Raw genomic sequence first — 27900 nt, 5'->3', positions numbered from 1 at the left:
ACTGGCTTGACTAGTGTAATTACTTTTTATTAAAGCAATTTAAAGAAATGCCCTGGCCAGATGTTTAAATTATTTGCTTTGTTGCTTGGGAATCCTGTTGGTGTAGGCAAGAGGGAAGCAAAAAAGGAAGAGGGAAGCTGGATATACCAGTTCTGTTTTTAAAAGTTATGTAAAGGAATTAAAGCAATTTTGAATGTTTGAATATAGTTTGTTAGGAATGTTAAAGCCAGAATTTGTGAAGCTTTCAACACACCTATAAGCTTTCATTAGAAGGCAAAAAGAAACAAAGGTGTGGCATGGGTGTGGTTTACTGTAGTCTAAATTTAAATTTTACTGATGGTGACATTTATTTTTTATTTATTATGGAGTTGTGTTTACAAGGATGCATGCTGAAAAAACCTACCTGTATATATTATTACAACAGCAACTACTTGCATTTATATAGCGTCTTTAACGTAGTAAAACATCCCACAGGAGCGTTATCAGATAAAATTTGATACCGAGTCACGTAGAGATATTAGGACTGGTGACCAAAAGTATGATTAAAGGTTTTGTTAATATGTGTCTCTGGTGTGTTCTAGAGTCCCTTTGACTCATCAGATCACAGCAGCAGAGTCCACTGGCCTTTCAACCAATCACCTGATCACCATGTACTTCGTACCAGTCACCACCGGCTGTTTTGTTAATTGTTAGAGATTTTCTGTTAGTACGTCACACATCCCTCTTTCAAACCAGTATATCCACTAAGCAACACCATGGGAAATTCCATAGTTGTAATTAAAATGGGCCTATCCTTGAACCCTGACTCTGGACATTTTCAGTTTTCCTTTTATGAAGACTTCAGTCTGATTTTTGAGTTAATCACGAAATGCACTATTGTATTTTAATGCTTTGCTAGCAAAAAAATAATAAAGTTTCACTTCTTCAAATTGGAAACCTAATGTAATGTATAAAGAACTGTCTAAAGAGGCTTGCAAGAGTCCTACCTGAAATAGGTTTGGGCTGTCTCAATCCAGTAGGCATGGTCCAACAGCACAAATCTCTCCCTAATTTAGTATCAATTGTCTTCTCACTCAGTCATAAGATGGCTGCTGGGGAAAATAGTACATTTGTACAATAGAAGATGCAATTTGAGGTTGAGGTACGTTTTTGGGACAGTAGTACAGGAAACTTTTTTTATCCGGCACCGACGGGACCGGCATGGTGCCGGTTGATCAAAAAGTCCAGATTACAGAGAGGTATAGTTACCAAGGTACGAGAGCCCCGTACACGGCCACAGGTGCAGGAGCCCCGGTTACACGGCCGCAGATCCAGGAGCCCCGGTTACACGGCCGCAGATCCAGGAGCCCCGGTTACACGGCCGCAGATCCAGGAGCCCCGGTTACACGGCCGCAGATCCAGGAGCCCCGGTTACACGGCCGCAGATCCAGGAGCCCCGGTTACACGGCCGCAGATCCAGGAGCCCCGGTTACACGGCCGCAGATCCAGGAGCCCCGGTTACACGGCCGCAGATCCAGGAGCCCCGGTTACACGGCCGCAGATCCAGGAGCCCCGGTTACACGGCCGCAGATCCAGGAGCCCCGGTTACACGGCCGCAGATCCAGGAGCCCCGGTTACACGGCCGCAGATCCAGGAGCCCCGGTTACACGGCCGCAGATCCAGGAGCCCCGGTTACGCGGCCACTAATATATAGTAAAACTTACCTGAACCTACTCCTGAATTTTGCCGGTTAAGAGAGGTTTCCGGATTTAGGTGCTGGTTAAAAGCGAGTTTCCTGTAGAAACTTTAACTCGGCCTCTGTCTGTGTTCTATTGTACCTGGCCGGGTTTGATGCTGCTGCTGAGTGTCTGGAATGGGAAGCGATCCATTCCCCAAACGAGCATATTTCACTTTGATGAGCACAAAAAAATGTTGTTTCTTCTCATTAGTCTCTCTTCACTTCAAGAAACAGTCGTAGATGATTCATTCTTAAACCGGTGGTGGAGGTGGAGGGGCACAGCCTCCAGTAGTCCTTTATAAATAAAACTTCTTTGCTTGGCTCGTATTCTGTAATTGCACTCTAATTTGTCATCAGTGAACTTTAGAAGAAACTAAATTCAGGTTTCCTCATCCGATTGTGGTCAGTAAAATTTGGAAATTGTATCTGACATTCAAATTGTATATTATTTTTAGTTGACCAGTGGTGGAAAGCCCGGATTTCAATTTGCTAATGTATTGATTTTGTTTTTGTTTTAGGTATTTTGTGAGCATCTAGAATACCATAGAAAAAAGATCAAGAAACCATATAGCGTACAGTGTCCAAGGAGAACAATGTACTAAAGTGCCTTCATTGGAAAGGAAGCAAGAGTTTTAATATATTTTTCAAAGGGAGGATGAATAGTGAGGAAGAGTTTTATGATGCTGTTACAGGCAAGTATCTGTGCGTGCCATTTAACAGTTGCATCCTGTATCTGTATGCTGATACTTGTTTTAAACTCTACTCAATCAATGCTTCTAATGAAGGGAGTGAAAAATCCAAGCTGGCAAAAGGTGTTTTTGCCTTATTCCTGGTGATTTGGGATTCGCGTGCCGTTCCTTTTTCTGAGATACTACCACAAGGTTCAATAATTCCTCTTGCCACCACTCGAATTGTGAGGACACGTTCTAAAAACAACTTCAGAAACCTCCCCCCAAAAAATAGTAAAATATTGATGAATATTCAGTGTTTACAAGTATCGATCTCTCAGTAACCTTGAATCTGTATATAAAGAATGTCTAATTAGAGATAGGTGAGTGTATCTAATCTCTTATCGACAAAAGAAAAACCCATAATTGTATTTTGGAGAATTTAGGTTTGTCTTCCTCCTGAGTGGGAGATCACCTGTATTCAGCACTTTCACAGAATCACAGAAACCCCACAGTGCAGATAGAGGCCATTTCGGCCCATCGAGCCTGCACCGACACATATCCCACCCGATCCCCGTAACCCCTACACCAACACATATCCCACCCTATCCCCATGTATTTAATCCCCCTAACACTAAGGGTCAATTTATCATAGCCAATCAACCTAACCCGCACATCTTTGGACTGTGGGAGGAAACTGGAGCACCCGGAGAAAACCCACGCAAACACGGGGAGAATGTGCAAACTCCACACAGACAGTCACCTGAGGCCGGATTCGAACCCGGGTCCCTGGCGCTGTGAGGCAACCGTGCTAACCACTATGCCACCGTGCTGCCCTTTGTGGGAGATATCCTGTTAGTTGTATAACGGGTTACATATAATCAAATATATGTAAGCTGTTCTTGACCTGTTGATTCATGGCAGCTGAGAAAAATCCTCTGAGAAAAGTGCCCATTCCACCTGATCTATGGCTACTTCAGGAACCAGTGTCAAGAACTGAACGCCTCTATTGGTAAGGCATTCATGTTGAAGAATCCATGTGACTTTACTAAAAATATTCAGATTTATTTTTGCAGTACGATGTTAATTTTGGCCAGTTGGTCCTGCAAGGTCAAGATCAATTTGTCGAAAGTCCATTTCTGTGATTCATCATACTGATGTAATCCTATATACGGAAGGAAAGCAAATGGGCAAGACAACTAACTACCTACCTTTTTGGGATAGCTTCCTTATTTTTTCATTACAATTTATCTTACACATTTAATCCTTTCCTCCTCTGGCATAGCTTTTTTGTGATTTTTAGAGTACTTGGATTTTTTTTTAAATTTTACTGTGTAAACAGGCTGCCTCTGTCAAAAAATAACGAGACTAGTTTGCAACCCTGGCTGTTGATTGATGAAAAATCCAGTTCCATAGAAAATAAAGCTCCTAAGGGGACAATGAGCTATTTATCCTTGTTGGATGATGGGGCTATCCTAATGTAGGTAGAGGATAAAGAACTGTCAACTGAATGTTATATTCGTTTGATTAACATGGTAACATCTATCTTTATAATGCAGTCTATAGAGAATTAATTATCTATATTACTATTTGTAGGGTTTGAATCAGATGATTCTGAAACTAGAATGGGTCCAATGGTGGCAGGCGATTCAGCGTGTTTTTCCAGTAAAAGTGGAAGCAGTAAATCCGAACGGAATGTTCACAACCGAGAACCGACCCAAGAAAATGGAATTAAGAAACATAGGTGAGTCTAACTGTGGTATGGAAAACTTTGTACAGTGTAGGGCCTGGCTGAATACTGTAGACTTTCAGAAGGGGAAATAGAGAGAGCGAGTTAGTTAGACCAAATAACTTTCTTATTCCTATGGTATTGTAATTTCCTTTTGGCAAGACAATTTTTATCAAATGCTTTTTTGTGGGGAATTCAATAATGAAGGAAAAGAATTGTAGTATACTATTTTGACTGAAGTTTTAATCCTTTGAGTCCTGCCATTTGCATCTGATTACAGTTTTCTTTGTTTTTTCTTACAGAACTACATTACCAGCTTCAATGTTTAGTAGAAATCAATTAAGTTTGTGGAGCATTTTAAAGAAATGCATTGGATTGGTGGGTACAGATTGGCTGATTTAAATCAACTATAATGAATTGATGAATGTTTGTTTTTTCACTGTGGTAATGACAATGGAATTCCTAACCTTAAAATTATTGCTGATCATTGTCTGTTGATTTTTAAATTTGGGTTTTGTAGTTGAAGGCACCAGTTATAGATTTTATATGTTTGGTCACACCATCCTCCTCCAATGCCTCTGCTGTCCAGCTGAGTGGGACTATCCTTGCTTGTTCTACTCGCCCATCACTCCAGTGCTCATTGACCTACATTGGCTTCCAATCCTCCAATGCCTCCAATTTAAATTTCTCAAAATCCTTTCATGGCCTTGCCTCTCCTTGTCTCTGTAACCTCTCCTTGTCTCTCTAACCTCTCCCAGCCCTACAACCCTCTGAGAACTCTATTCCTCTTGCACATCCTTCACTCTCTTCACCCCACCATTAGCGGTCATGCCGTCAGCCGCCTAGGCCCTAAGCTCTGAAATTCCCTCCCTAAATCTCTCCACCTCTCCACTTCTGTCTTCTCTTTTAAGACTATCCTTAAAACCTTCCTCTTTGACCAAGCTTTTGTTATCTCCTAATATCTCCTTTGGCTCAGTGTCAATTTTGTCTGACTACACTTCTGTGGAGTGCCTCGGGATGTTTACCTACATTAAAGGTGCAATATAAATGCAAGTTGTTGGCACTTTAAAATAAGGATAGAAAAAAACTAAACCTGAAAATAGGGACAGGAAAGGGAAATCTTCTAATGTTTTTCTATTGTATAATCATTGACGGCTATTAAAAAAAAATCCTTTTCAGTTGAACAGTATTAGGAAAACACACTTAAAATTGATTTTTTGAGTCTAATATTAAAATTGACTGTCTTCATGTTTTGTCTTAGGAGCTGTCAAAAATTACTATGCCTATTATATTTAATGAGCCTTTGAGTTTTCTGCAACGAATTACAGAATACATGGAACACACGTACCTCATTCACAAGGCTTCTATGCTTTCTGATTCGGTGGAGAGATTGCAGGTGGGTATTCTTCAGATAGAACCAGCTGAAAATATCTTCACACTTCAGGTATATTCAGCTGGGTCTTTTGCAGTGACCAAGGTTGATAATGGAAATAATACTGTGCAAAGTGTGTAAACCAGTGGTGAAAGGGCAAGAGCTGCTGGTGTTGACAGCCATGGTGTTAGATGTGAGAAACTTTAGACTAATGCATACTTAACCAAGTCCAAATCATTGATATATACCACAAAAAGCAAAGGGCCCAGTACTGAGCCCTGCGGAACCCCACTGGAAACATAAGAACATAAGAAACAGGAGCAGGAGTCGGCCAATCAGCCCTCGAGCCTGCTCCGCCATTCAATAAGATCATGGCTGATCCAATCTTGTCCTCAACACCACTTTCCCGCTCTCTCCCCTTACCCCTGGACTTCCTTGTAGTTCGAATGTCTGTCATACTCCGCCTTGAATATATTCACTGACTCCGCCTCCACAGCAGTTTTAAATGACCCCCTCGCATCAATGAAGACCAAGGGTTGGTGACATGTGGAAAAGCTTGCAATTTTAACTCTTCAGTTTAATAACGGGCTGAAATGAGCTGTTTAATCTTTAACACAAATACTGGTCCAAACTTCAAAGCATTCCTGTTTTTGTAATTTATTTTGTATTTTCCACAGACTGTAGCTGCGTTTGCAGTTTCTGCTGTAGCTTCACAGTGGGAAAGGACTGGCAAACCATTCAACCCACTACTAGGTGAAACCTATGAACTTAGAAGGTGAGAAACAAATTGCAAAGTTTTCACTTAAGTTACCTCTATTAGCACTAGTTACATTGGTTCCTCTAAGAAATGTGTAATTGGTGCATTTCTGGAACTGCTACCAATGTGGTCAATTTACAGCTGCAGAATCAACTGCAAGAAGCTTTCTAAATAATGAGGGGTAATTGACATTCAGTACCTTTTTTGAAATAATGTAATTTCGGGTGTAAAGTAATCCCTTTGCTAGAAATGCTAGTAGTAAATGTTTTTCGGGGAGTGTGGGGCTTAAAAAAATGTTTATTGACTTTTACCACCAGGATTAACATTTGCTACTGAATTCAGTGTATTTTATTTGTAATGTTTGATCCCCTTAATATTGATGGAATTAACTCTTTGGCATGTTTTGCTGTAATTTTCCTTCTCCTCCCACCCATTTAATCTTGCTAGGCAGTGCACATCTTGTGGCTGAAAGTGTGGATTGGATAAACAGCCTGGTCCCAGACCTTTGCTACAGTTGAGCTAGATATGAGAAGGGTTTTTTATTCGTTCACTGGATGTGGGCATCACTGGCAAGACCAGCATTTATTGCCCATCACTAACTGCCCTTGAGAAGGCGGTGGTGAGCCACCATCTTGAACCGCTGCAGTCCATTTGTTGAAGGAACTCCCACAATACTGTTAGCTAGGGAGTTCCAGGATTTTGACCCAGTGACAACGAAGGAACGGCGATTCTATCCAAGTCAGAATCGTGTGTGACTTGAAGGGGAACTTGCAGGTGGTGGTATTCCCATGCACCTGCTGCCCATGTCCTTCTAGGTGGTAGAGGTCTTGGGTTTGGGAGGTGCTGCCGAAAGAGCCTTGGCGAGTTGCTGCAATGCATCTTGTAGATGGTACACGCTGCGGCCATGGTACGCTGGTGGTGGAGGGAGTGAATGTCGGGGAACATAGGGTCTAATGAAAGGGAGGAACTGAATGAAATCAGTATTTGTAGGGAAATGGTGTTAGGGAAATTGACGGGATTGAAGGCCGATAAATCCCCAGGGCCTGATAATCTACATCCTAGGGTACTTAAGGAAGTGGCCCTAGAAATAGTTGATGCATTGCTGGTCATCTTCCAAAATTCTATGGACTCTGGAACAGTTCCTATGGATTGGAGGGTAGCTAATGAAACCCCACTATTTAAAAAAAGGTGGTAGAAAGAAAACGGGGAATTATAGACCGGTAAGCCTGACATCGGTAATGGGGAAAATGCTAGAGTCCATTATAAAAGATGTAATAGCAGAGCACTTGGAAAACAGCGACAGGATCGGACAAAGCCAACATGGATTTACAAAAGGTAAATCATGCTTGACTAATCTACTGGAATTTTTTGAGGATGTGACTGGTTGAATAGATAAGGGAGAACCAGTGGATGTGGTTATTTTGACTTTCAGAAGGCTTTCGATAAGGACCCGCATAAGAGATTAGCGTGCAAAGTTAAAGCACATGGGATTGGGGGTAAGGTACTGACTTGGATAGAGAACTGGTTGGCAGACAGAAAGCAAAGAGTTGGAATAAATGGGTCTTTTTCCGAGTGGCAGGCAGTGACTAGTGGGGTACTGCAGGGATCGGTGCTAGGATCCCAGCTATTCACAATATATATTAATGATCTAGACGAGGGAACTAGATGTAATATCTCCAAGTTTGCAGACGACACAAAGCTGGGTGGGCGTCTGCTGTGAAGAGGATGCCGAGAAACTCCAGTATGATTTGGACAGGTTGGGTGATTGGGCAGATGCAGTATAATGTGGATAAATGCGAGGTTATCCACTTTGGTGGCAAAAACAGGAAGGCAGATTATTATCTGAATGGCAATAGATTGGGAGAAGGGGAAGTGCAACGAGACCTGGGTGTCCTTGTGCACCAGTCGCTGAAGGTAAGCATGCAGGTGCAGCAGGCGGTTAAGAAGGCAAATGGTATGTCGGCCTTCATAATGAGAGGATTCAAGTACAGGAGCAAGGATGTCTTGCTGCAGTTGTACAGGGCCTTGGTGAGACCACACCTTGAGTATTGTGTGCAGTTTTGATCGCCTTATCTGAGGAAGGATGTTCTTGCCATGGAGGGAGTGCAGCGAAGATTCACCAGACTGATACCTGGCATGGCAGGAATGACATATGAGGAGAGATTGGGTCGATTAGGCTTATATTCAAGTTTAGAAGAATGAGAGGGGATCTCATTGAAACTTATAAAATTCTAACAGGACTAGACAGACTAGATGCAGGAAGGATGTTCCCGATGGCGGGAGAGTCCAGAATCAGGGGTCACAGTCTAAGGATAAGGGGTAAGCCATTTATGACTGAGATGAGGAGGAATTTCTTCACCCAGAGAGTGGTGAACCTGTGGAATTCTCTACCACATAAGGCAGTTGAGGCCAATTCATTAAATATACTCAAGAAGGTGTTAGATATATTTCTTAAGGCTAAAGGGATCGAGGGATATGGGGAGAAGGCAGGGACAGGGTACTGAGTTTGGATGATCAGCCATGATCTCATTGAATGGCGGAGCAGGCTCGAGGGGACGAATGGCCTACTCCTGCTCCTATCTTCTATGTTTCTATGTTAAGGTGGTGGATGAAGTATGCAGCTGTTTCCTAGCTGTGACTCCTCTAAACTTCTCTTCTGCCTTTATAGAAAAGATTTGAATTTGGATGAGAGAGGAATTTTAGTGGTGTAAGAGATGTGCCTCCCCAATCGTTTTTATTTTTGAGCTACTCTAAACTAAGTTCGCCTATATAATCGTGACAGCACTTGAAAAATAACTGATTCGTTGTGAAGTGATTTGGGATGCCTTGAAAGACACTAAATGCAATTTCTTTAACTATATAGGAGCAACTGAACAAACCCCCCAAAATCTGGAGATTTGGCTCCTATTTGCCTTTAGTGATGTGCTGAATTTTAACCATTTGGAAAACTTCAAGAATTAGACCATTGTTTTACGAGTGAAAGTGAAATGGTTTTGGCTTAATGATTTTGTTTTCTTTTGGCAGGGAGGATCTGGGATTTAGGCTTATATCTGAACAGGTTAGCCATCACCCACCAATCAGTGCATTTTATTCAGAAGGTGTCAATAAGGATTTTGTTTTCCATGGTTCTATCTATCCCAAGCTTAAATTTTGGGGGAAGAGCGTAGAAGCAGAGCCACGAGGAACTATCACACTAGAGCTTAATAAGTAAGTATGTTTATAATTTGTGAGTGGAAAGCTTTGTTTACTTTTCACCCCATCCCCCAATTTTGAACAATTGCATGAAATTTCTATAGGTTTTTAAATATCAAGACCATGGTTTTTGGTTACCTATCCTAAGTCGTCCTGTATGACTCTTTTTGGTTCCTCTGCCCTTTTCCATTTGTGAAGCACCTTGCAACTTTTCCCCCCCTAATCCTGCATTAATTGGTGGGGAGGGAGGAGTACAAGTGGAGGAACTTTCTATGTACATTTTGCTTGTATACAGGCCGTTATCAGAAGAAAATGACATCTATTGCACCTTCTGCTGCAGTCATTGCACAGAACAGTAAGTTTTTTAAATGAGTCGCTTTGTTCTTTCAGGCACAATGAGGCCTATAGTTGGACAAATCCTTCGTGTTGTGTACATAATGTAATAATTGGCAAGTTATGGATAGAACAATATGGAATGGTAGAAATCACAAATCACAGGTAAGCTTAATTTTAAGAATAAGTACTTCTTTAGGAAGCAAAATACTGCGGATACTGGAAATCTGAAATAAAAATGGAAAACGCTGAAATACTCAGCAGGTCGGGCAACACCTGTGGAGAGGGAAACAGAGTTAATGGTTTCAGGTTGATGACCTTTCATCAGAACAAGGTCATCGACCTGAAACGTTATCTCTGTTTCTCTCTTCACAGATGTTGCCTGACCTGTGTACTTCCAGCATTTTCTGTTTTTTATTCCTCAGGAAGAGTGTTCTTTCTGAATTTGCATGATACATTCATAGTGTTTCTGTAATTGTAACCTAGTCATGCACTGTCATAAAATGGTTGAATTGTACAGATAATTTTGAGAATTGACCATTGTATTAAATGTAAGAATGCACAGTAATTGGGAAATTGTAGATAGGTCAACTTTTTTAATTAAAAAGAGTACTACTATATCTGCCATTTGAAGAAATGGTTCTGACCTAACACTGCTCCTCTTGTCCCACTCTTTCTTATCTAAATTGAGCTCAGCAAGTTATTTTTTTTGTTAACAAATCTGCTGTTGATTTTCTTTCGTTGTTCATAACCTGCACAAATAAACCTGGTTCATATTTTCAGCATCAACCATTGGCCAGACTAATCATCTAATTGTTTCCTTATGTTGCGACTCAGAAACCGTAATCTCGGTTCACTGTTAAAATCTGCAGGTACAGATTGAATGATCTTTTGTTATGCTGCTGCTTCCCAGTCTGACCTTTCTGTCCCCAGTTGATTTTTTTCCACGTATATGCTAGACTTGTGCACAAATATTTTTGTATTAATTTAAAAGGCATCAGAATAGAGTATGGATCCAGCACGGAACATTGGGTATTTGGTCATGAATCTCCCTCCAGTTAAAATTGGAATTTGCTCTAAGCTACATAAGTGAATTATCACACTAAAGTGGGTCTGATTAAACCCAGCATCAAAATATCACGTATAGGATCATATAAATCATACAGCACAGAAGGAGGCTATTCGGTCTATCATACCTGTGAAAGAGCTATCCAATTAGTCACACTCCCCTGTTCTTTCCCTGTAGCCGTGCAGTTTTTTTTCTTTTCAAGTATCCAATTCCCTTTTGAAATTTACTTCCATCACCCTTTCAGGCAGTGAATTCCAGATCATCATAACTCGCTCCTCATCTTATCACACCTCTGGTTCTTTTGCCACTGACCTTAAATCTGTGTCTGCTGGTTATCAATTTTCCTGCCAGTGATCAGTTTCTCCCTATTTACTCTTATCAAAACCCCTGCTGATTTTGAACACCTCTAATAAATCTCCCCTTAACCTTCTCTGCTCTAAGGAGAAAAACACCAGATTTTTTAGTCTCTCCGTGTAACTGCTCTGACTTGCATTCCTGACCAATGCAGCGCTCTTGCCCTCCCGCACAGCTGGCTTTTCAGTGGGGGAAAAACCGCGCATGTGTGGTACTTTGAATTGGCCACGCACCCAAAAGAATTAACGGGAACATTGTTCCTGAACCCACCAGATTATCGACTCGCACAATTTAAATAAAGTCGCTGGTATAAGCTTGTCTTGGGCAGCAGCTAGAGGGGCTGTTGGGGGGGGGGGGTGAAAAGAGAAGATGTGACACTTAAAAGCCACCTGGTAACTGGTGGACCTGTGTTAAAAGTTAGAGGCCCCTTGCTAATTGACCCCCTTTATAAGAGGACCAATTTACATATTACTGCAGGGAAATTCTGGGTCTTTCAGGACGTGACCCCATCATGGACCCCACTTCTATCACTATATTAACTTGAATGCCAGTATTTTGTTGGCATCCAGGTTACTTGGAAAAAGGAGGTGGGAGGAACAGAAATTCCAGCAGGTGACATCATCCCAATGGCATTCCTCCTTCCTGACGTCAATGAGCTGGATGGAATTTATGGTTCTTCCTTCACCAGTGGTAATTCCCAACGTGACATCTTTGGGGTGGAGACCTAGTGCTTCGGTGTACAACCCAATTTTCTACCCCTTCTGGTTCTTTCTTGCCCCTTATATGCCTGAACTCCGCTCCAGGCACCAAGGGTGTTTGGGGCTTTTGCACTTAAGCTAACTGGTCTACTAACTTATAGTATCACTCATATTTGCAGGGGAAAAGTTTCTAGATTCCACCATTAAACTTAGAAAAATGTAAATATATGCATTCGTAATGAAACTTCTAACCTCAAATACTCTGGGCGACTCAAAGTCTGTTCTTGACTCTTGCTGGTAACCAATGTGTTCATTAGGTAAGAGATAAAAGTAAGTTTGCTTGAATTCTATATTTTAATTTTTAATCCACAAACGCTATTTATGCATTGGGATTAGTTGGAAGAATTATCCTGTGCTCATATTGGGAACAATATAACACTCAAATGATATAGGATATTGATTCCATACCTCTACTACAATTCTGACCTGAATACACTTCCCTTCAGGGAAGTGTGTGCATTCTAAAGTCCTTTCACAGTTCTTCTGTATGATGACATCTTGCTTCTCTTTACAGTACTGGTGAAAAATGTTTGCTGCATTTTAAACCATGTGGGCTTTTTGGAAAAGAACTGCACAGAGTTGAAGGATACATTCAGGACAAAAGGTTTGTTTGAAGGAAATGCATTTTATGTTTTAACAATTACAATTAGTAGTGAGTCCTTGTACTTGAAAAATACTTCATTTGGCTGTAAAGCGCTTTCCGATATGGTGAAAGGTGCTGTATAAATGCAAATTCTTTTTCGATAACTTGGGGGGGAAAATGCTTGCTGTAAATGTCTGGTTCGGGTTTATTTTCCTAATGTTGTGTTGTGCCTCATCATTAAACTAAAACTATATTGTGCATATTTTCTTCTTTCACAGTAAAAGGAAGGTGTGTGTAATATATGGCAAATGGACTGAGTGCCTGTGGTGTGTGGACACGAACACGTATGAGACTTACAAGAAAAATGATAAGAAGGGTGGAGACCAAAAGAAAGCCAAGGAGGTAAGCCCTTTTACTTTTTTGAGTACTATGGATATGTTTCTCGTACATCTTTAATTTATGTAACTGCTCGTGCTATTTATGTTAAAGCAGACGCCACCTGTTGTAGCTTCTCTCGCTCCACCACCGTAACTTTGAAAACTCTGTGCCTGCATATAAATGGGGTTTCTGCTGAACATCCATCGAAGTTACGGTAGAGGAGCAGGACAAGCCCTAAGGAAATTTACCCCCATAGTTTTTTTTGATACTGGTTGATAGCCTTTTCTTCTTCATCCTCCACATGTTACTTGAATTTAGTTAGGTTATAATTAACAATGCGATGTGTGGTGTGAAGCTTTTGCTGACAGCATGCTGTGACTTCAGCCCACAGGGTACCCCAACCTCCCCCCCCCCACCCCCCCAAACTCTTGTGATGTACAAAAGCTTTTGTGATGTACAAAGAAGGTTCACTCGGTTAATCCCGGGGATGAGGGGATGGACATATGAGGAGAGGCTGAGTAGATTGGGACTCTACTCATTGGAGTTCAGAAGAATGAGAGGCGATCTTATTGAAACATATAAGATTGTGAAGGGGTTGGATCGGGTGGATGCGGGGAGGATGTTTCCGATGATGGGTGAAACTAGAACTAGGGGGCATAGTCTTAGAATAAGGGGCTGCTCTTTCAAAACTGAGATGAGGAGGAACTACTTCACTCAGGGTGGTAGGTCCATGGAATATGCTGCCCCAAAAAGCTGTAGAAGCTACATCATTACATAAATTTAAAACAGAAATAGAGAGTTTCCTAGAAGTAAAGGGAATTAAGGGTTACGGGGAGCGGGCAGGAATTTGGACATGAGTCTAGGTTCGGATCGGTCATGGCCCTGTGGGTAGCGGAGCGGGCCCAGGGGCCGTGTAGCCTGATCCTGCTCCTATTTCGTGTGTCTAATTCTGTTAGATTCAGGAGATGGTTCTGTGATAGTGGATTGGCGGTTAGGATCAGATCAGCCATGATCTTATTGAATGGCGGAGCAGGCTCGAGGGGCCGATTGGCCGACTCCTGCTCCTATTTCTTATGTTCTTTGCTTTGGTGATATGGCGCCAGTTTGATTTTCCAACCAGGAACAACTGTTCTCCACTCTGGATGAATGGATTAGTAATGTGCTCTCTCAGGAAAGTACCTTTTATAAAAGAACATTGATGATGTGTTTCAGACGGAAGATGTTGTACGAGCTGAAAATGATGAAGCTGATGACATGCCTGAAATCCAGGAAACTGTCCATGTTGTCCCTGGAAGCAAACTACTCTGGAGGATAGCAGCAAGGCCTGCACACTCTTCTCAGGTAAGAATGAAATCTAATACGACTTCAAGTAACACTTGGTGAAATGTGTGCGTGCGTGCGTGCGTGCGTGCAGTCTGCGTGTGGTGCTCCTGACACTCTGAGCAGAACATTGCCTAACTGTATAACGTGCTGAACAACTGTGGAACACTGATTTGCAATTTAAACAGTAGATCAGTAAATTATAAATTGTAAAACCCCTGATGATGGTAAACTGTGTTTAAAAAGCTAAAATTGGCACTCCGAGCAGAGCGCTGCTCCAACACTGATGGGACACTGAAGGTCCTGAAGAATAAACAATCAATGGAATTGTTCAATCCGAGATCTTGCAGTTGTATACTTTACTGATCTGTTGTTTAAACTGCCAATCAGTGTTTCTCAACTGTTCAAGAATATTGCTATTGGTAGCATTTGTGCTCCGAATGCGGGTTAGGGAATAAATTAATGTAACGGAAAGAGCAGCTAATACTTAAAGCACAGATGTTAAGAGGAGTGACTGTGAGAAGAAGGTCAGTCGCTGATTAATCAGCAGTTTAAAATGCTACTTGGCACTGTGCAGCAAAATACATTATCAGCCGTAGTGATCAATATATAATATCGTAAAACTCTTGCGTCTGCATGAACTTCCTGTCACATTTCCGATATAAATTCTTGTGTCCACATTTATAATGGAAACTTCTATATATAATGATCATGCTGTCATCACCCTTCTGCCAGTAAAGGGTGAAGCGCAACCAGTGGCAAGAGTGTGTGTAACTACAGTGGGACAAGTTTCCATTATAAATGTGGACGTAGGAAGGGGGACTAAATTAAGTCTGTGCCCTCCCCCTTCGCTTTACAACCCTGTTTTACCTGAAGACTACACTTGGCTCCCACTGTCCATTTTGAAGGTGGGAGTGCATTTAGAAAAACTGGGATTTCACTGGGTGGAAAAAAAAAATGGCTTTAAAGGCTGTTTTTAAAAAAGTTAATCAGAAGTCCAGGCTTGAAATATAAATGTGGTTACCTCATTTGTAAGCAGGTCAATATTTTGATGCATTTTTGTACGTGAAAACCTGGAAGGGAGTCTGCTGACTTGAAGATGCCTCTGAAAAGCTTGGGGGGTTAAAATGTTGTAGCGTTTTTGGTTTTGGTGAATACAAATGTCAAACCCAGCAGAATATTTGTTATTACCAGGAAACTCTCGTTTAAACTGCACCTAAATATCCGGAATTCTCTATTAACCGACAAAATTCATACTCCGAAAACACCTCAATAACCGGAAATGTTGCCGAGTCCGAGTCTCCCGCAGTGGCCGAGTTAGTCAGTGGGGGTAGTTCTCCAAACTGCCACTACTCAGCTTCTTGGCGCTGTCGGAAGTCCGAACACCTCAATAACAGGAGTCTGACTCTTCGTTTGTTAAAAATAGCCTCGGTAGATAACCCTCTCCGTCATCCGGAATTTTTAATCAATCGGCACCATCCCAGTCCCGTCAGTGCCGGATACCAGAGAGTTTCCTGTATAACAACAGAAAAATGCTGGAAATACTCAGCAGGTCAGGCAGCATCGAGGAGTGAGAAACAGAGTTAACGTTTCGGGTCGAGGACCCTTCGTCAGAACTGGAGAAGGTTAGAGAAATAACATTTTTAAGCAAGTGCAGGGGCAGGGACAGGGAGGAGGGGCGAAAGAACAAAGGGAGGGGCTGTGATAGGCTGGAGAGATTGACTAACAAAAGGGATGATGGTGCAAGGCAAAAAGAGACGGTAATGGGACAAGTTAAGAAACAAAAGATGACTCTAGATGAGGTGTAAATGGCAATGGCAGAATCATCAACAACTGAGGAAGAAAGGGAAAAAATATAGGGCCATGGTTATAGTCTGAAATTGTTGAACTCGATGTTGAGTCCAGAAGGCTGTAAAGTGCCTAATCGAAAGATGAGGTGCTGTTCCTTGAGCTTCGTTGGAACTGTGCAGGAGGCCGAGGATGGAGAGATCAGAGTGGGAGTGTAGCGGAGAATTAAAGTGACAGGCGACCAGAAGCTTGGGGTCACGCTTACGGACTGAATGGAGGTGTTCCACAAAGTGGTCACCCAATCTGCGTTTAGTCTCCCCAATGTAGAGGAGACCGCATCGTGAGAAACATAGAAGATGGGCAGCACGGTGGCATAGTGGTTAGCACTGTTGCCTCACAGCGCCAGGGACCCGGGTTCGAATCCGGCCTCAGGTGACTGTCTGTGTGGAGTTTGCACATTCTCCCTGTGTTTGCGTGGGTTTCCTCCGGGTGCTCCGGTTTCCTCCCACAGTCCAAAGATGTGCGGGTTAGGATGATTGGCTATGATAAATTGACCCTTAGTGTTAGGGGGATTAAATACGTGGGGTTACGGGGTAGGGTGGGATATGTGTTGGTGTAGGGGTTACGGGGATCGGGTGGGATGTGTGTCGGTGCAGGCTCGATGGGCCGAAATGGCCTCTATCTGCACTGTGGGGTTTCTGTGATTTCTGTGATGAGAGCAGGAGTAGGCCATTCAGCCCCTCGAGCCTGCTCCGCCATTCAGTGAGATCATGGCTGATCATCCAAATTCAGTACCCTGTCCCTGCCTTCTCCCCATATCCCTTGATCCCCTCAGCCTTAAGAAATATATCCAACTCCTTCTTAAATATATTTAATGAACTGGCCTCCACCGCCCTCTGTGGCAGAGAATTCCACAGGTTCACCACTCTCTGGGTGAAGAAATTCCTCCTCATCTCAGTCCTAAATGGCTTACCCCTTATCCTTAGACCATGACCCCTAGTTCTGGACTCCCCGGCCATCGGGAACATCCTTCCTGCATCTAGTCTGTTCAGGCCTGACAGAATTTTATAGGTTTCGATGAGATCCCCTCTCAATCTTCTAAACTCGAGTGAGTACAAGCCCAATCGACACAATCTCTCCTCGTACGTCATTCCTGCCATCCCAGGTATCAGCCTGGTGAATCTTCGCTGCACTCCTTCTATGGCAAGTACATCCTTCCTCAGATAAGGCGACCAAAACTGCACACAATACTCAAGGTGCGGTCTAACCAAGGCCCTGTACAACTGCAGCAAGACATCCTTGTTCCTGTACTCGAACCCTCTTGCTACGAAGGCCAACATACCATTTGCCTTCTTAACCGCCTGCTGCACCTGCATGCTTACCTTCAGCAACTGGTGCACAAGAACACCCAGGTCTCTCTGCACTTCCCCTTCTCCCAATCTATTGCCATTCAAATAATAATCTGCCTCCCTGTTTTTGCCACCAAAGTGGATAACCTCACATTTATCCACATTATAGTGCATTTGCCATGTTTCTGCCCAATCACCCAACCTGTCCAAATCGTACTGGAGTTTCACGACATCCTCCTCACAGCATACCCTCCCACCCAGCTTTGTGTCGTCTGCAAATTTGGAGATATTACATCCAATTCCCTCGTCCAGATCATTAATATATATTGTGAATAGCTGGGGTCCTAGGACCGATCCTTGTGGTACCCCACTAGTCACTGCCTGCTACTCGGAAAACGACCCGTTTATTCCAACTCTTTGCTTTCTATCTGCCAACCAGTTCTCTATCCAAGTCAATACCTTGCCCCCAATCCCATGTGCCTTAATTTTGCACGCTAATCTCTTACGCGGGACCTTATCGAAAGCCTTCTGAAAGTCCAAATACACCACATCCACTGGTTCTCCCTTATCTATTTTACCAGTTACATCCTCAAAAAATTCCAGTAGATTAGTCAAGCACGATTTACCCTTTGTAAATCCATGTTGACTTTGTCCGATCCCGTCACTGCTCTCCAAGTGCTCTGCTATTACATCTTTTATAATGGACTCTAGCATTTTCCCCACTACCGATGTGAGCAGCGAATACAGTATACTAAATTGTAAGTAGTACAAGTAAATCGCTGTTTCACCTGGAAGGAGTGTTTGGGGCCCTGGACAGTGGGAAGGGAGGAGGTAAAAGGCCAGGTGTTTCATCTCCTGCGCTTGCACGGGAAGGTACCGGGGAAGGGGTGTTGGGGGTGGTAGAGGAGTGGACCAGGGTGTCACGGAGGGAGCGGTACCTTCGGAATGCTGAAAGGGGGGGTGAGGGGAATATGTGTTTGGTGGTGGGATCATGCTGGAGGTGGCAGCAATGGTGCAGGATAATCCATTGATTGTGGAGGCTGGTGGGGTGAAAGGCGAAGACAAGGGGAACCCTATCGTGGTTCTGGGAGGGAGGGGAAGGGGTGAGAGCAGAAGTGCAGGAAATGGAATAGACGCAGTCGAGGAACATATCAACCACGGTAGAGGGGAACCCTCGGTTGAGGAAAAAGGAAGACATATCGGAAGCACTAGTATGGAAGGTGGCATCGTCAGAACAGATGCGGCGGAGACAGAGAAACTGGGAGAATGGAATAGAGTCCTTACAGGAAGCGGGGTGGGAGGAAGTGTTGTTCAGGTAGCTGTGGGAGTCGGTGGGTTTTTGTGGATGTTGGTCGATAGCCTATCCCCAGAAATGGAGACAGAAGTTGAAGAAGGGAAGGGAAGACCATGTGAAGGTGAGGGTAGGGTGGAAATTGGAAGCAAAGTGAATGATATTTTCTAGTTCAGGGCGAGAGCAGGAAACGGCACCGATATAGTCATCAATGTACCGGAAAAAGAGGTGAGGGAGGGGACCTGAGTAAGACTGGAACAAAGAATGTTCCACATATCCCATGAAAAGGCAGGCCCATGCGGGTTCCCATAGCAACACCTTTAATTTGGAGGAAGAGAGTGGAGTCAAAGGAGAAGTTGTTCAATGTGAGAGGAGGGTGGTGTTGGATGGGGACTGGTTGGGCCTCTGTTCAAGGAAGAAGTGGAGCGCCCTCAGGCCGTCCTGGTGGGGGATGGAGATGTAGAGGGATTGGACGTCCATAGTGAAAAGGAGGCGGTTGGGGCCAGGAAACTGTTAAAGTGGTGAAGGGCGTCGGAAGAGTCGCGAATGTAGGTGGGAAGAGACTGGACAAGGGGAGAAAAAGAGTCAGGATAGGAAGAAATCAGTTCCATGGGGCAAGAACAGGCTGAAACGATGGGTCTACCAGGGCAGTCCTGTTTGTGGCTCTTGGGAAGGAGGTAGAAGCGGGCTGTACGGGGTTGGGGGACTGAGGTTGGCGGCCATGGAGGGAAGATCTCCCGAGAAGATGAGGTCAGTGAATATTTGTTAACTTAAAGTTATAGTCACTGTTTTAACATTGCTGTACAATACATAATAACAGTCAAATTGTTCCTATTTCTAGATGTATAATTTCACTAGTTTTGCAATGATGCTGAATGAACTGGATGAAGAAATGAAGAATGTTTTAGCTCCAACTGATTGTCGTTTTCGACCAGATATACGAGCTATGGAAAATGGAAACGTGGGTATGTGCATAAATCTAAAAATTGGTGTTTACCAGGGATAGAATTCATCTTGTTCAACTAGCTTGTATTGAGAGTTCATGCTAATTTGTTTAGACAAAGTGTTCTAAGAGATCGAGTGTTCTAATTAATATTATAGAAATTGTTAAGCATTTTGTATGCTGTCTTAGATTGTCTGTGGTTGCTTCATGATCTCTGATTACTGAGACAAATGTAGGATCAAGCATCTTGGCCATAACCAAACACATGTTTTGAAATTAGGCCAGCAAAAACTTTGGCGATAAATGTCTGTGGTAATCTTGTGTCCATTTGTAAATTTAATTAATGCCTTTGATACTAATGCCAACATGCTAATACAAAGATGAATTATGAACAAGAGCAAATTACTACAGCCTAACTCCAATCATCGATTTTTGAACATAATGTATTCGGTTTTGTAATTGACAGATTTTGCTGGTGCAGAGAAAGAAAGATTAGAAGAAAAACAACGAGCTGCTCGTAAAGACAGATCCAAAAGTGAAGAGGAATGGAGAACCAGGCTAGTTTGTTCCCATTTTACTGGTTCCTGGAAGAAACGTACACTTAAAAACCTAAGGCCTAGAAATTGGCCTGAGGCGCCCAAACGGCGCAAAGTTCGCTTGTGCGCTGGAATTTGCGCCGCGATCGCCGCAAATTCAGTTGAAGTGCCCCTAGAGGGAGACGGGGCGCGGCTCGAGGCACTCCGCGTCCCTCTTAGGGCGCTGAAACTGAATATCGCAGCGCAACGTGCTGCAGCGCCACACGGGAGGTCGGGGACGAAAAAGGCGACCGCCCTGCACCTCCACCTCAACTTGCGCCGCTGCCGGCACAGCAAGGCTCCGTGAACCGGGCGCGGGTAGCGAACGGCGCAACTGTGGCGTTCGCTACCAAATATCGCAAATGGGGCGCTGCGCACACCGATGACATCATCGGTGGTGGCGCAGCGCAAATGGCTAACGCCACCATTAGCGCCCCTGCTGAATATCGTGGGAGGCGCAGCCAGTGGGGCTACAGCCACTGCCTGCCTCTTTAGGCGCTAACAGGTGGCGCTACTCACCCAATTGTTCCCCCTAAGAATCTTTAGGCACAAGAAAAGGCTACTGGGCCGAATAAGTCTGAGATTAGTGTAGGATTTGAGGTTTATACTGGGAATGCCCAGATGGAATACATTTTCGTGTTCCTAAATCTTTTTGATAGAACAACCCCACCTTGTGTCTCTTACTAAAACCTTCAATAGGTTCTCTCCAGAAACTCAGCCACTTTTCCCTTGAATCCATTTGTTCTGTCTGTTCCAACAGCCTTCACTGATATTTGTGTCCACACATCTACTACCCTTGGTATGTCAATTTCTGTGTGACTTCCTTTATTATTGCTAACTTCCTAATTTGTGCCCCAAAGTATTTGACCCCTTCACTAGAGTCAACATAATCTTGAAAACTTCAAAGTAAACCCTAAAAATAATTTAAACCTAGACATTGAAATACATGTTTCATTTCTTTGCAATTAATGAATATTAAATCCTTGTAATATGAATTCTATCCTCTTGAGCATCCCTGATTATCATTGCTCAACCATTGGTGGCCGTGCCTTCAGCTGCCTAGGCCCTAAGCTCTGGAATTCCCTCCCTAAACATCGTCACCTCGCAACCTCTCTTTCCTCCTTTAAACAAGTTTGCAGATGACACAAAGCTGGGTGGGCATGTGTGCTGTGAGGAGGATGCCGAGAAACTCCAGTATGATTTGGACAGGTTGGGTGATTGGGCAGATGCAGTATAATGTGGATAAATGCGAGGTTATCCACTTTGGCAAAAACAGGAAGGCAGATTATTATCTGAATGGCAATAGATTGGGAGAAGGGGAAGTGCAACGAGACCTGGGTGTCCTTGTGCACCAGTCGCTGAAGGTAAGCATGCAGGTGCAGCAGGCGGTTAAGAAGGCAAATGGTATGTTGGTCTTCGTAGCGAGAGGGTTCGAGTACAGGAGCAAGGATGTCTTGCTGCAGTTGTACAGGGCCTTGGTGAGACCACATCTTGAGTATTGTGTGCAGTTTTGGTCGCCTTATCTGAGGAAGGATGTTCTTGCCATGGAGGGAGTGCAGCGAAGATTCACCAGGCTGATACCTGGGATGGCAGGAATGACGTATGAGGAGAGATTGGGTCGATTGGGCTTATACTCGTTGGAGTTTAGAAGAATGAGAGGGGATCTCATGGAAACTTATAAAATTTTAACAGGACTAGACAGACTAGATGCAGGAAGGATGTTCCTGATGGCGGGGAGTCCAGCACCAGGGGTCACAGTCTAAGGATAAGGGGTAAGCCATTTAGGACTGAGATGAGGAGGAATTTCTTCACCCAGAGAGTGGTGAACCTGTGGAATTCTCTACCACAGAAGACAGTTGAGGCCAATTCATTAAATATATTCAAGAAGGAGTTAGATATATTTCTTGAGGCTAAAGGGATCAAGGGATATGGGGAGAAGGCAGGGACAGGTTACTGAGTTTGGATGATCAGCCATGATCGCATTGAATGGCGGAGCAGGCTCGACGGGCCGAATGGCCTCCTCCTGCTCCTATCTTCTATGTTTCTAAGACGCTCCTTAAAACCTACCTCTTTGACCAAGCTTTTGGTCATCTGCCCTAATTTCTTATGTGGCTCGGTGTCAATTTTTTGTCTTGTAACACTCCTGTGAAGCGCTGTGGGACATTTTACTACGTTAAAAGCACTATATAAATACAAGTTGTTGTATTTGTAGTTTTATTTATTTAAATAATTGAAGAGTACCATTATGTGCCTTCATTATTTATTTAAGATGGGATGAATATACTTTGAAATACACATTGATTTGCTTAATGCCACTCCCTATGTTGACCCATGTTGTACTATATTGGCCCAGAAATTGCAGTCAGCGGCGAAGCGACAGCGATCGAAAGCTGCCCACAAAGATCTTGCGATTTCTCTAGCAAAATCTTTAGCTTTCTCGACCTTAATTTGATTGTAGCGCTGTCAAAAGGAGATCCCTTGCATACAGCAGCAGTGATGTCATCAAGCTGTCTAAGCAGCCAAGTCACATTGAAGAATTCTCAGACAACAAACCAGGAAATAAAAAGCACTGATTATCATTTCACTTTAAAAATATTTTCCTTCCACAGAGAACGGAATAAAGATTGGGACATACACATGGGGTTAAGGTAGAAGCTAAAATATCAAACTTTAAAAAAATTACATTTATTATTTTAAAAATCTAGTAATTTTTATCAATGGAGAAATTTGACATTCTACAAATATAAAATTAGTTTTAGTCCAGAATGTTCCAGTCAGTATGCCGTTAAAACGCCAGTTGCACCTATTCCAACAGTTATTTATGGAATGTTTAACAGCGTTAATAGATCGGAAAAGCTTAAGTTTTCATTAGTTCAACTGATTGCCAGCTATGGGGAATTCCACAGTGCAGCCTGTGGCGGAGCAGGGAATGACTGACCGCAACTTCAGGATTTCTGCGTTTACCTGCACATGCGCTAAATCCTGAAGTTACGGTCAGTTTCAGAGGGGTAATGACGCCGAACGCTGACAGTTTTGCCATCATTACCACCGCAAAATCTGGGCTCTCCTAATAACGCCATCCGTAGGCTCAGTTGGGTAAAGTTCTACTACTTCAACTCTGGCTTGATTGGGATGAAACCGTAACTGATACATAGGTGAACTGAATTTGCTACAAGGCTTTCTTTCATAATGAGTCAAAGAAAATAGGCCAAAACCTTGATTTAATTTGTTCAGAAATGTTGTCTAAAATGTTTACTTATAACAAAGTTGTGATTTGTTTATCTTTCATTTCTTAATTTTTTCTACAGGTGGTTTCGACAGGATATCAATCAGCACACGCGAACACCAGACTGGATTTATACAGGGAAGTACTGGGAAAGAAATTACGAAGATTGCCCTGATATTTACTGAGGATTTTTATTCTCAAAGTATCATTGAATGTCGATCAAATGACTTTAACATTTCTACTACTTCTAAATCTTCTACCCTGGTTTTGTCTGTTTGCTTTTATTTTGTTTAACTTACACTGATGTCTGCCCCAGAATCTCTTAACTATAATGTCTATGTGCAATAACTGAGAAGAGGTTTTGGAAAATTCTCCCCCGCCATTCATATATAAATAATATAATGCTTGAAATGTTTTGCCAGCATTTCTAATCTGACATAATGGAATTGGGTGCTACTTTTGAGCTCCCAGGAGTACAGTAGAAATGTTTTGGAATCTCCTCGCCACCTCCCCCCCCCCCGACCCAAACGGCTAATTGAATTTATCCAGTGTATAACTGCCATACAGACCAAGAAAGGTCCAGATTCGATCCCTGGTTTGTGTTGAGTTAGCTGATTTCAGCTGGGGTATGGGTGCTACAAAGGGCCGTTTCATCCCTGGGTTAGGTAGGGATAAACTGGTGAGGGGTTCACACCCTTGATGCTATCCAGTGGCCCCTGCTTGAAGCGTGCACGTGTAAACGGTGAGCGAGCACAAAATTGGGTGCAATTGTAAAGCCCCCTATGGTTAAATAGCCTGCAGACAGTCACTACAAAGACTCACTGATGGATAATGGCTACTTGGGTGAAGTACCAGAGAGAAGCTGGTGCCCATGGAACTACACAGAAAGGTGCCTTCAAGTACAAGAGAGAGAAATGGAGGAGAGAAACTTGGCAAGAAAAAGAAAAAAAGCTTTAAAAAATGCTTTACCGGTGCTTATGACTTGACAATTAGGTACTTGTGTTTCAGCATTAATCTATATACGTAGGTCTGAATAAAGGTTGCAATTCCACTAGAAAGGTATAAACATTAACTTTGTATTGCTTTTTCCTTATTTGTTTCCCAAGAAATACAATTTCACACCAGTGCAGAAGTGTTCTGTACATGAAATGGTTGCAATTTAATGAGAATTTTAATAAATGTGTTGGGAGTGGGGAAAGGAATCAGTTGAAACACAAACCTCCATAACTGGATTCCCAGTAACCAGAATATTGTACTGAAGCATGTTATATGATTTTCAATGAACCTATAAGTTGATGAAGGTGATTGAAATACATGCAGCTGTTAAGCAGTCTACAACCTAAACAATTTAGTGGTGTTGCCCACCTTAATGTCAAAATCTCACACAAAAAAAGCCCTTTTGTTGATTTCATTTTTGCTGCAATATAAAATAAATTTTCTCACTTCGGTTTTGGTGTTGCTTCTTTGAAATTTAGACTTTTAATCTCCCATATGTTCCTTACCTGAAGTATTGCTGCCTCAGGATAAATCCAATTTTTTTTTTGCTGCCTATGACAACAGAACTTCTATTATTGGTAATAGATGTCTTCGGCAATCCTGTCAGCACATCAGTGGGGAAGGTATTTTACAAGTCTTAAAAGTTTAGAGTTGAAAGAGTACAAATATCAGTAGTCCACTATCTATTAATTTCCCCTTTTTTTGCCCCTGATAATGTCATCCCTCTCTGAGAGTGGCCATTTATTTTTACTAATGGCTCTTTTGCAGTAATACACTCTAATGCATGATTTGAATGTCCCCAGATATGTTGTTTTGAAAATGTAACACTGCCAGGAGCTGCTTGCATCATTGTTTACGTGAAGATTTGCAAATCCAAAAACAAAAAAAAATTGTGTATATCTGTATGTTTTATTGCCAAAGTGATCTTTATTTTATTGGTGTGCGTGTCTGTAGATGTTCTGAAGCCATAATGTTAATGTTATTTCAACTTGAATTCACAGATACAATTTTGTGGAATAGGGAATCAAATTGTACAAAGACAAATATACTTTCATTGGGCTTGAAATTATGGGAACTTTTGCTAATAAATTAGTGAATTGTACTTACTATTGATTGTCGTGAATCAATAAGCAGGCTAGGAACTAAAGAACAGTAGCAGCCCATAGATGAGATGAAACTGTTTTCTGTTGTCCTGTAAGTAACACTCATAATTGCCATTTTTATGAGTACAGAGATCACTTTTCAACTTGCCCTTGTTCAGCCCCTCCAAAAATGGACAGGTAAGATCATTTTTATATTTATGTTGGGGGGGAAAAAACAGCAGCACATCCAAATTCCTCACCCTCTGTATATGCTTTGCACTTGTAGGAAATGATGGAGAAAGTGAATGGTTCTCAAATTTGATCAGACATTTTATAAAATATTTTGAAAACTAGGAAATGCTAAAGTTTCAGTTTCCCTAAATTGTACAGAAGTACTTGCAGGGAAACAAGATGTGCTAAAATACATTTGTACAAACAACTCTTTGGACACAACTGTCTGGGGAGAAATATATACATAAACATACACACCGACCTAAGATTTTATAGGTATAACCTAATCAGTTTTTGAGTACTATTTTTATTCTCCAAATTGCAAAGGAAATTTCTAGCCAGTTAATTTGGTTTTGGGCTGGATTGTTCTGTAGATGGGATTGAGCTGTACTTGAGTAAATTGCACCAACTGCTGATATATTTTCATCAGTCTTCTGCATTCACTTGTATTTGTGCTAGATAACTGAACTAAATGACATTCTACATGTGTATAACCGGAGATATTTTAGCCAGAGGCTAACATTGTAAATTTTACTTTCAGCAGCACCATCATCAAAAACTATGCAAATGTCAGATGCATACTGCTTCCAAAACACATCACAGCAGTACATATTAACACATCCATTTTTTTATGTCCCAAGGAGTTGCTTAACTTGTGTTTTTTTTTTTCTCTTGTGCTAAGTTTGTAATGCATGGAACACGGACGTTTATGCAGATCATGTAGAATTTGGATATTTGTGAATGAAGTGTGTCATTATGTGACGGCAAATGTGAGAATACAGAGGTTGCTGTCTGTTAAGTGGGGGTTTGGAAAGAAAACCGTGATATATATTGTATTTAAAGAGACCATATTTATTTTTGCTATCATATGGGCTGAAGTTTAAAACTACCAAATAGTACAATATAGACTGTTTTATGTTCCCTTAAATAATTTTAATAATTTTGGCTAAACATTTGTTTAAAATATTGCAGAAAGCTGTCTTCTGTATTTGTGGTACAGGTCTAAAAGTTAGAATATAATTTGACAGATAAGACATGCCATGGTACTAAAGGTTTAAAATATACAAAGTGGTAGAGCATATTTGATTTTTGGTGGTTATTAACTACAGTCTAAGTATAAATGGTTATTAAGAGATATTGTCTCTTTTCAAATTAAATTTGTAAACCGTGTCCAGTTCTTACTTTTTATCCAATTTAGTATTTGTGACTAACTCCTAATCTGTCACAACCTGAATTATGTTCATGATAATTATTACTTTGTATGGAGTAATGGTGTTTAAAAAACACTCAAGATAAATGATCTGCCCCATTTTTCACACTCCATAAAATTGGTATATTTCCAAATTATAGATATGTAAAATGTTGCAGTCTCTATGGTATTATTTAAAACAAAATAATGTCATTTTTAACTCACATGACTAGTGTTTATTTGAACTGTGTGACAAAAAATTAAAGTTCCTTTTTGCTATTTAGTTTACAACCAAATAATCTCATACACTATGATTTGTATTTAATATTGAGCTATGAAAAGTCAACTCATTTTGCCTTCTTGGACAGCTGCTTCTTGGTTGAATTGTTAAAATAGTTGTTTCTTTGCCTTATTAAATGTTGCATGAAGAGTTCAGTTCATAAAACACACACACTTGTGCAAAATTGACTTATTTTTATAATATTTAAATGTCAAGGCCCATTAATAAAGCTTCAAATCAGTTGTAATATTTTTTTTCAGAAGAGTCTGCATAATTCTAAATTAATGTATGTTAACAAGTTAAAATGTATAAATATTTACTTAAAAATAAAACTTTTTTTGAAGTGTGTGTCAGTTTTTATGAATCAACTACTGGATCTCCAGTGGTGATGCCTACAGCAAGACAGATAAAGAAAGACTTGCATTTATGAAGTGCTTTCCACAACCTCCAGACGTCTCAAAAGACTTTACAGCCAATGAAACACTTTTGAGGTGTAGTGAGCTGTATTGAATTTAGATATAAATTTAACTAAATAATACCTGTCAATCTTCCATAGCGTTGCACACAGGAAGTCCAGACTAAGTTTAGTCTTCAAGTGAAGTGGGGTTAGGAGGTGGGAGATTATTGGACCAGGGCATGCAGACGTCATTCAGTCGTTATTTTAAAGTCATTGGGTGGGATTTTGCGGGGTCACACCCGCACTGCGTGTGGGGGGTGGAC

The 27900-nt window shown here is 41.8% G+C and overlaps 1 protein-coding gene across 6 annotated transcripts in view; it reads left to right on the top strand.

Moving 5' to 3' along the window:
- LOC147108798 (oxysterol-binding protein-related protein 2-like) overlaps positions 1-27523 on the top strand; it is an 86787-nt gene extending 59264 nt beyond the window's left edge. For all 6 annotated transcript variants that reach the window (XM_086005637.1, XM_086005640.1, XM_086005639.1 and 3 more), the window contains 13 exons: positions 2236-2409; positions 3982-4129; positions 4417-4492; positions 5376-5510; positions 6164-6261; positions 9268-9450; positions 9826-9933; positions 12464-12553; positions 12811-12934; positions 14123-14251; positions 19500-19623; positions 20068-20158; positions 23485-27523. In XM_086005637.1, the coding sequence (XP_085861763.1) occupies positions 2373-2409; positions 3982-4129; positions 4417-4492; positions 5376-5510; positions 6164-6261; positions 9268-9450; positions 9826-9933; positions 12464-12553; positions 12811-12934; positions 14123-14251; positions 19500-19623; positions 20068-20158; positions 23485-23587 (1446 nt within the window). In that variant the 5' untranslated portion in view covers positions 2236-2372 and the 3' untranslated portion in view covers positions 23588-27523. The remainder of the gene's footprint in view (positions 1-2235; positions 2410-3981; positions 4130-4416; positions 4493-5375; positions 5511-6163; positions 6262-9267; positions 9451-9825; positions 9934-12463; positions 12554-12810; positions 12935-14122; positions 14252-19499; positions 19624-20067; positions 20159-23484) is intronic.
- The last annotated feature ends 377 nt before the right edge of the window (positions 27524-27900 follow it).

The sequence above is a fragment of the Somniosus microcephalus genome, chromosome 13, assembly GCF_052327205.1.
Source record: "Somniosus microcephalus isolate GS21.2 chromosome 13, FLI_Smic_1.0, whole genome shotgun sequence".
Lineage (NCBI taxonomy): Eukaryota > Metazoa > Chordata > Chondrichthyes > Squaliformes > Somniosidae > Somniosus > Somniosus microcephalus.
The sequence above is the reverse complement of the archived record's forward strand: the minus strand, read 5'-3'. Positions and strand labels throughout refer to the sequence as shown.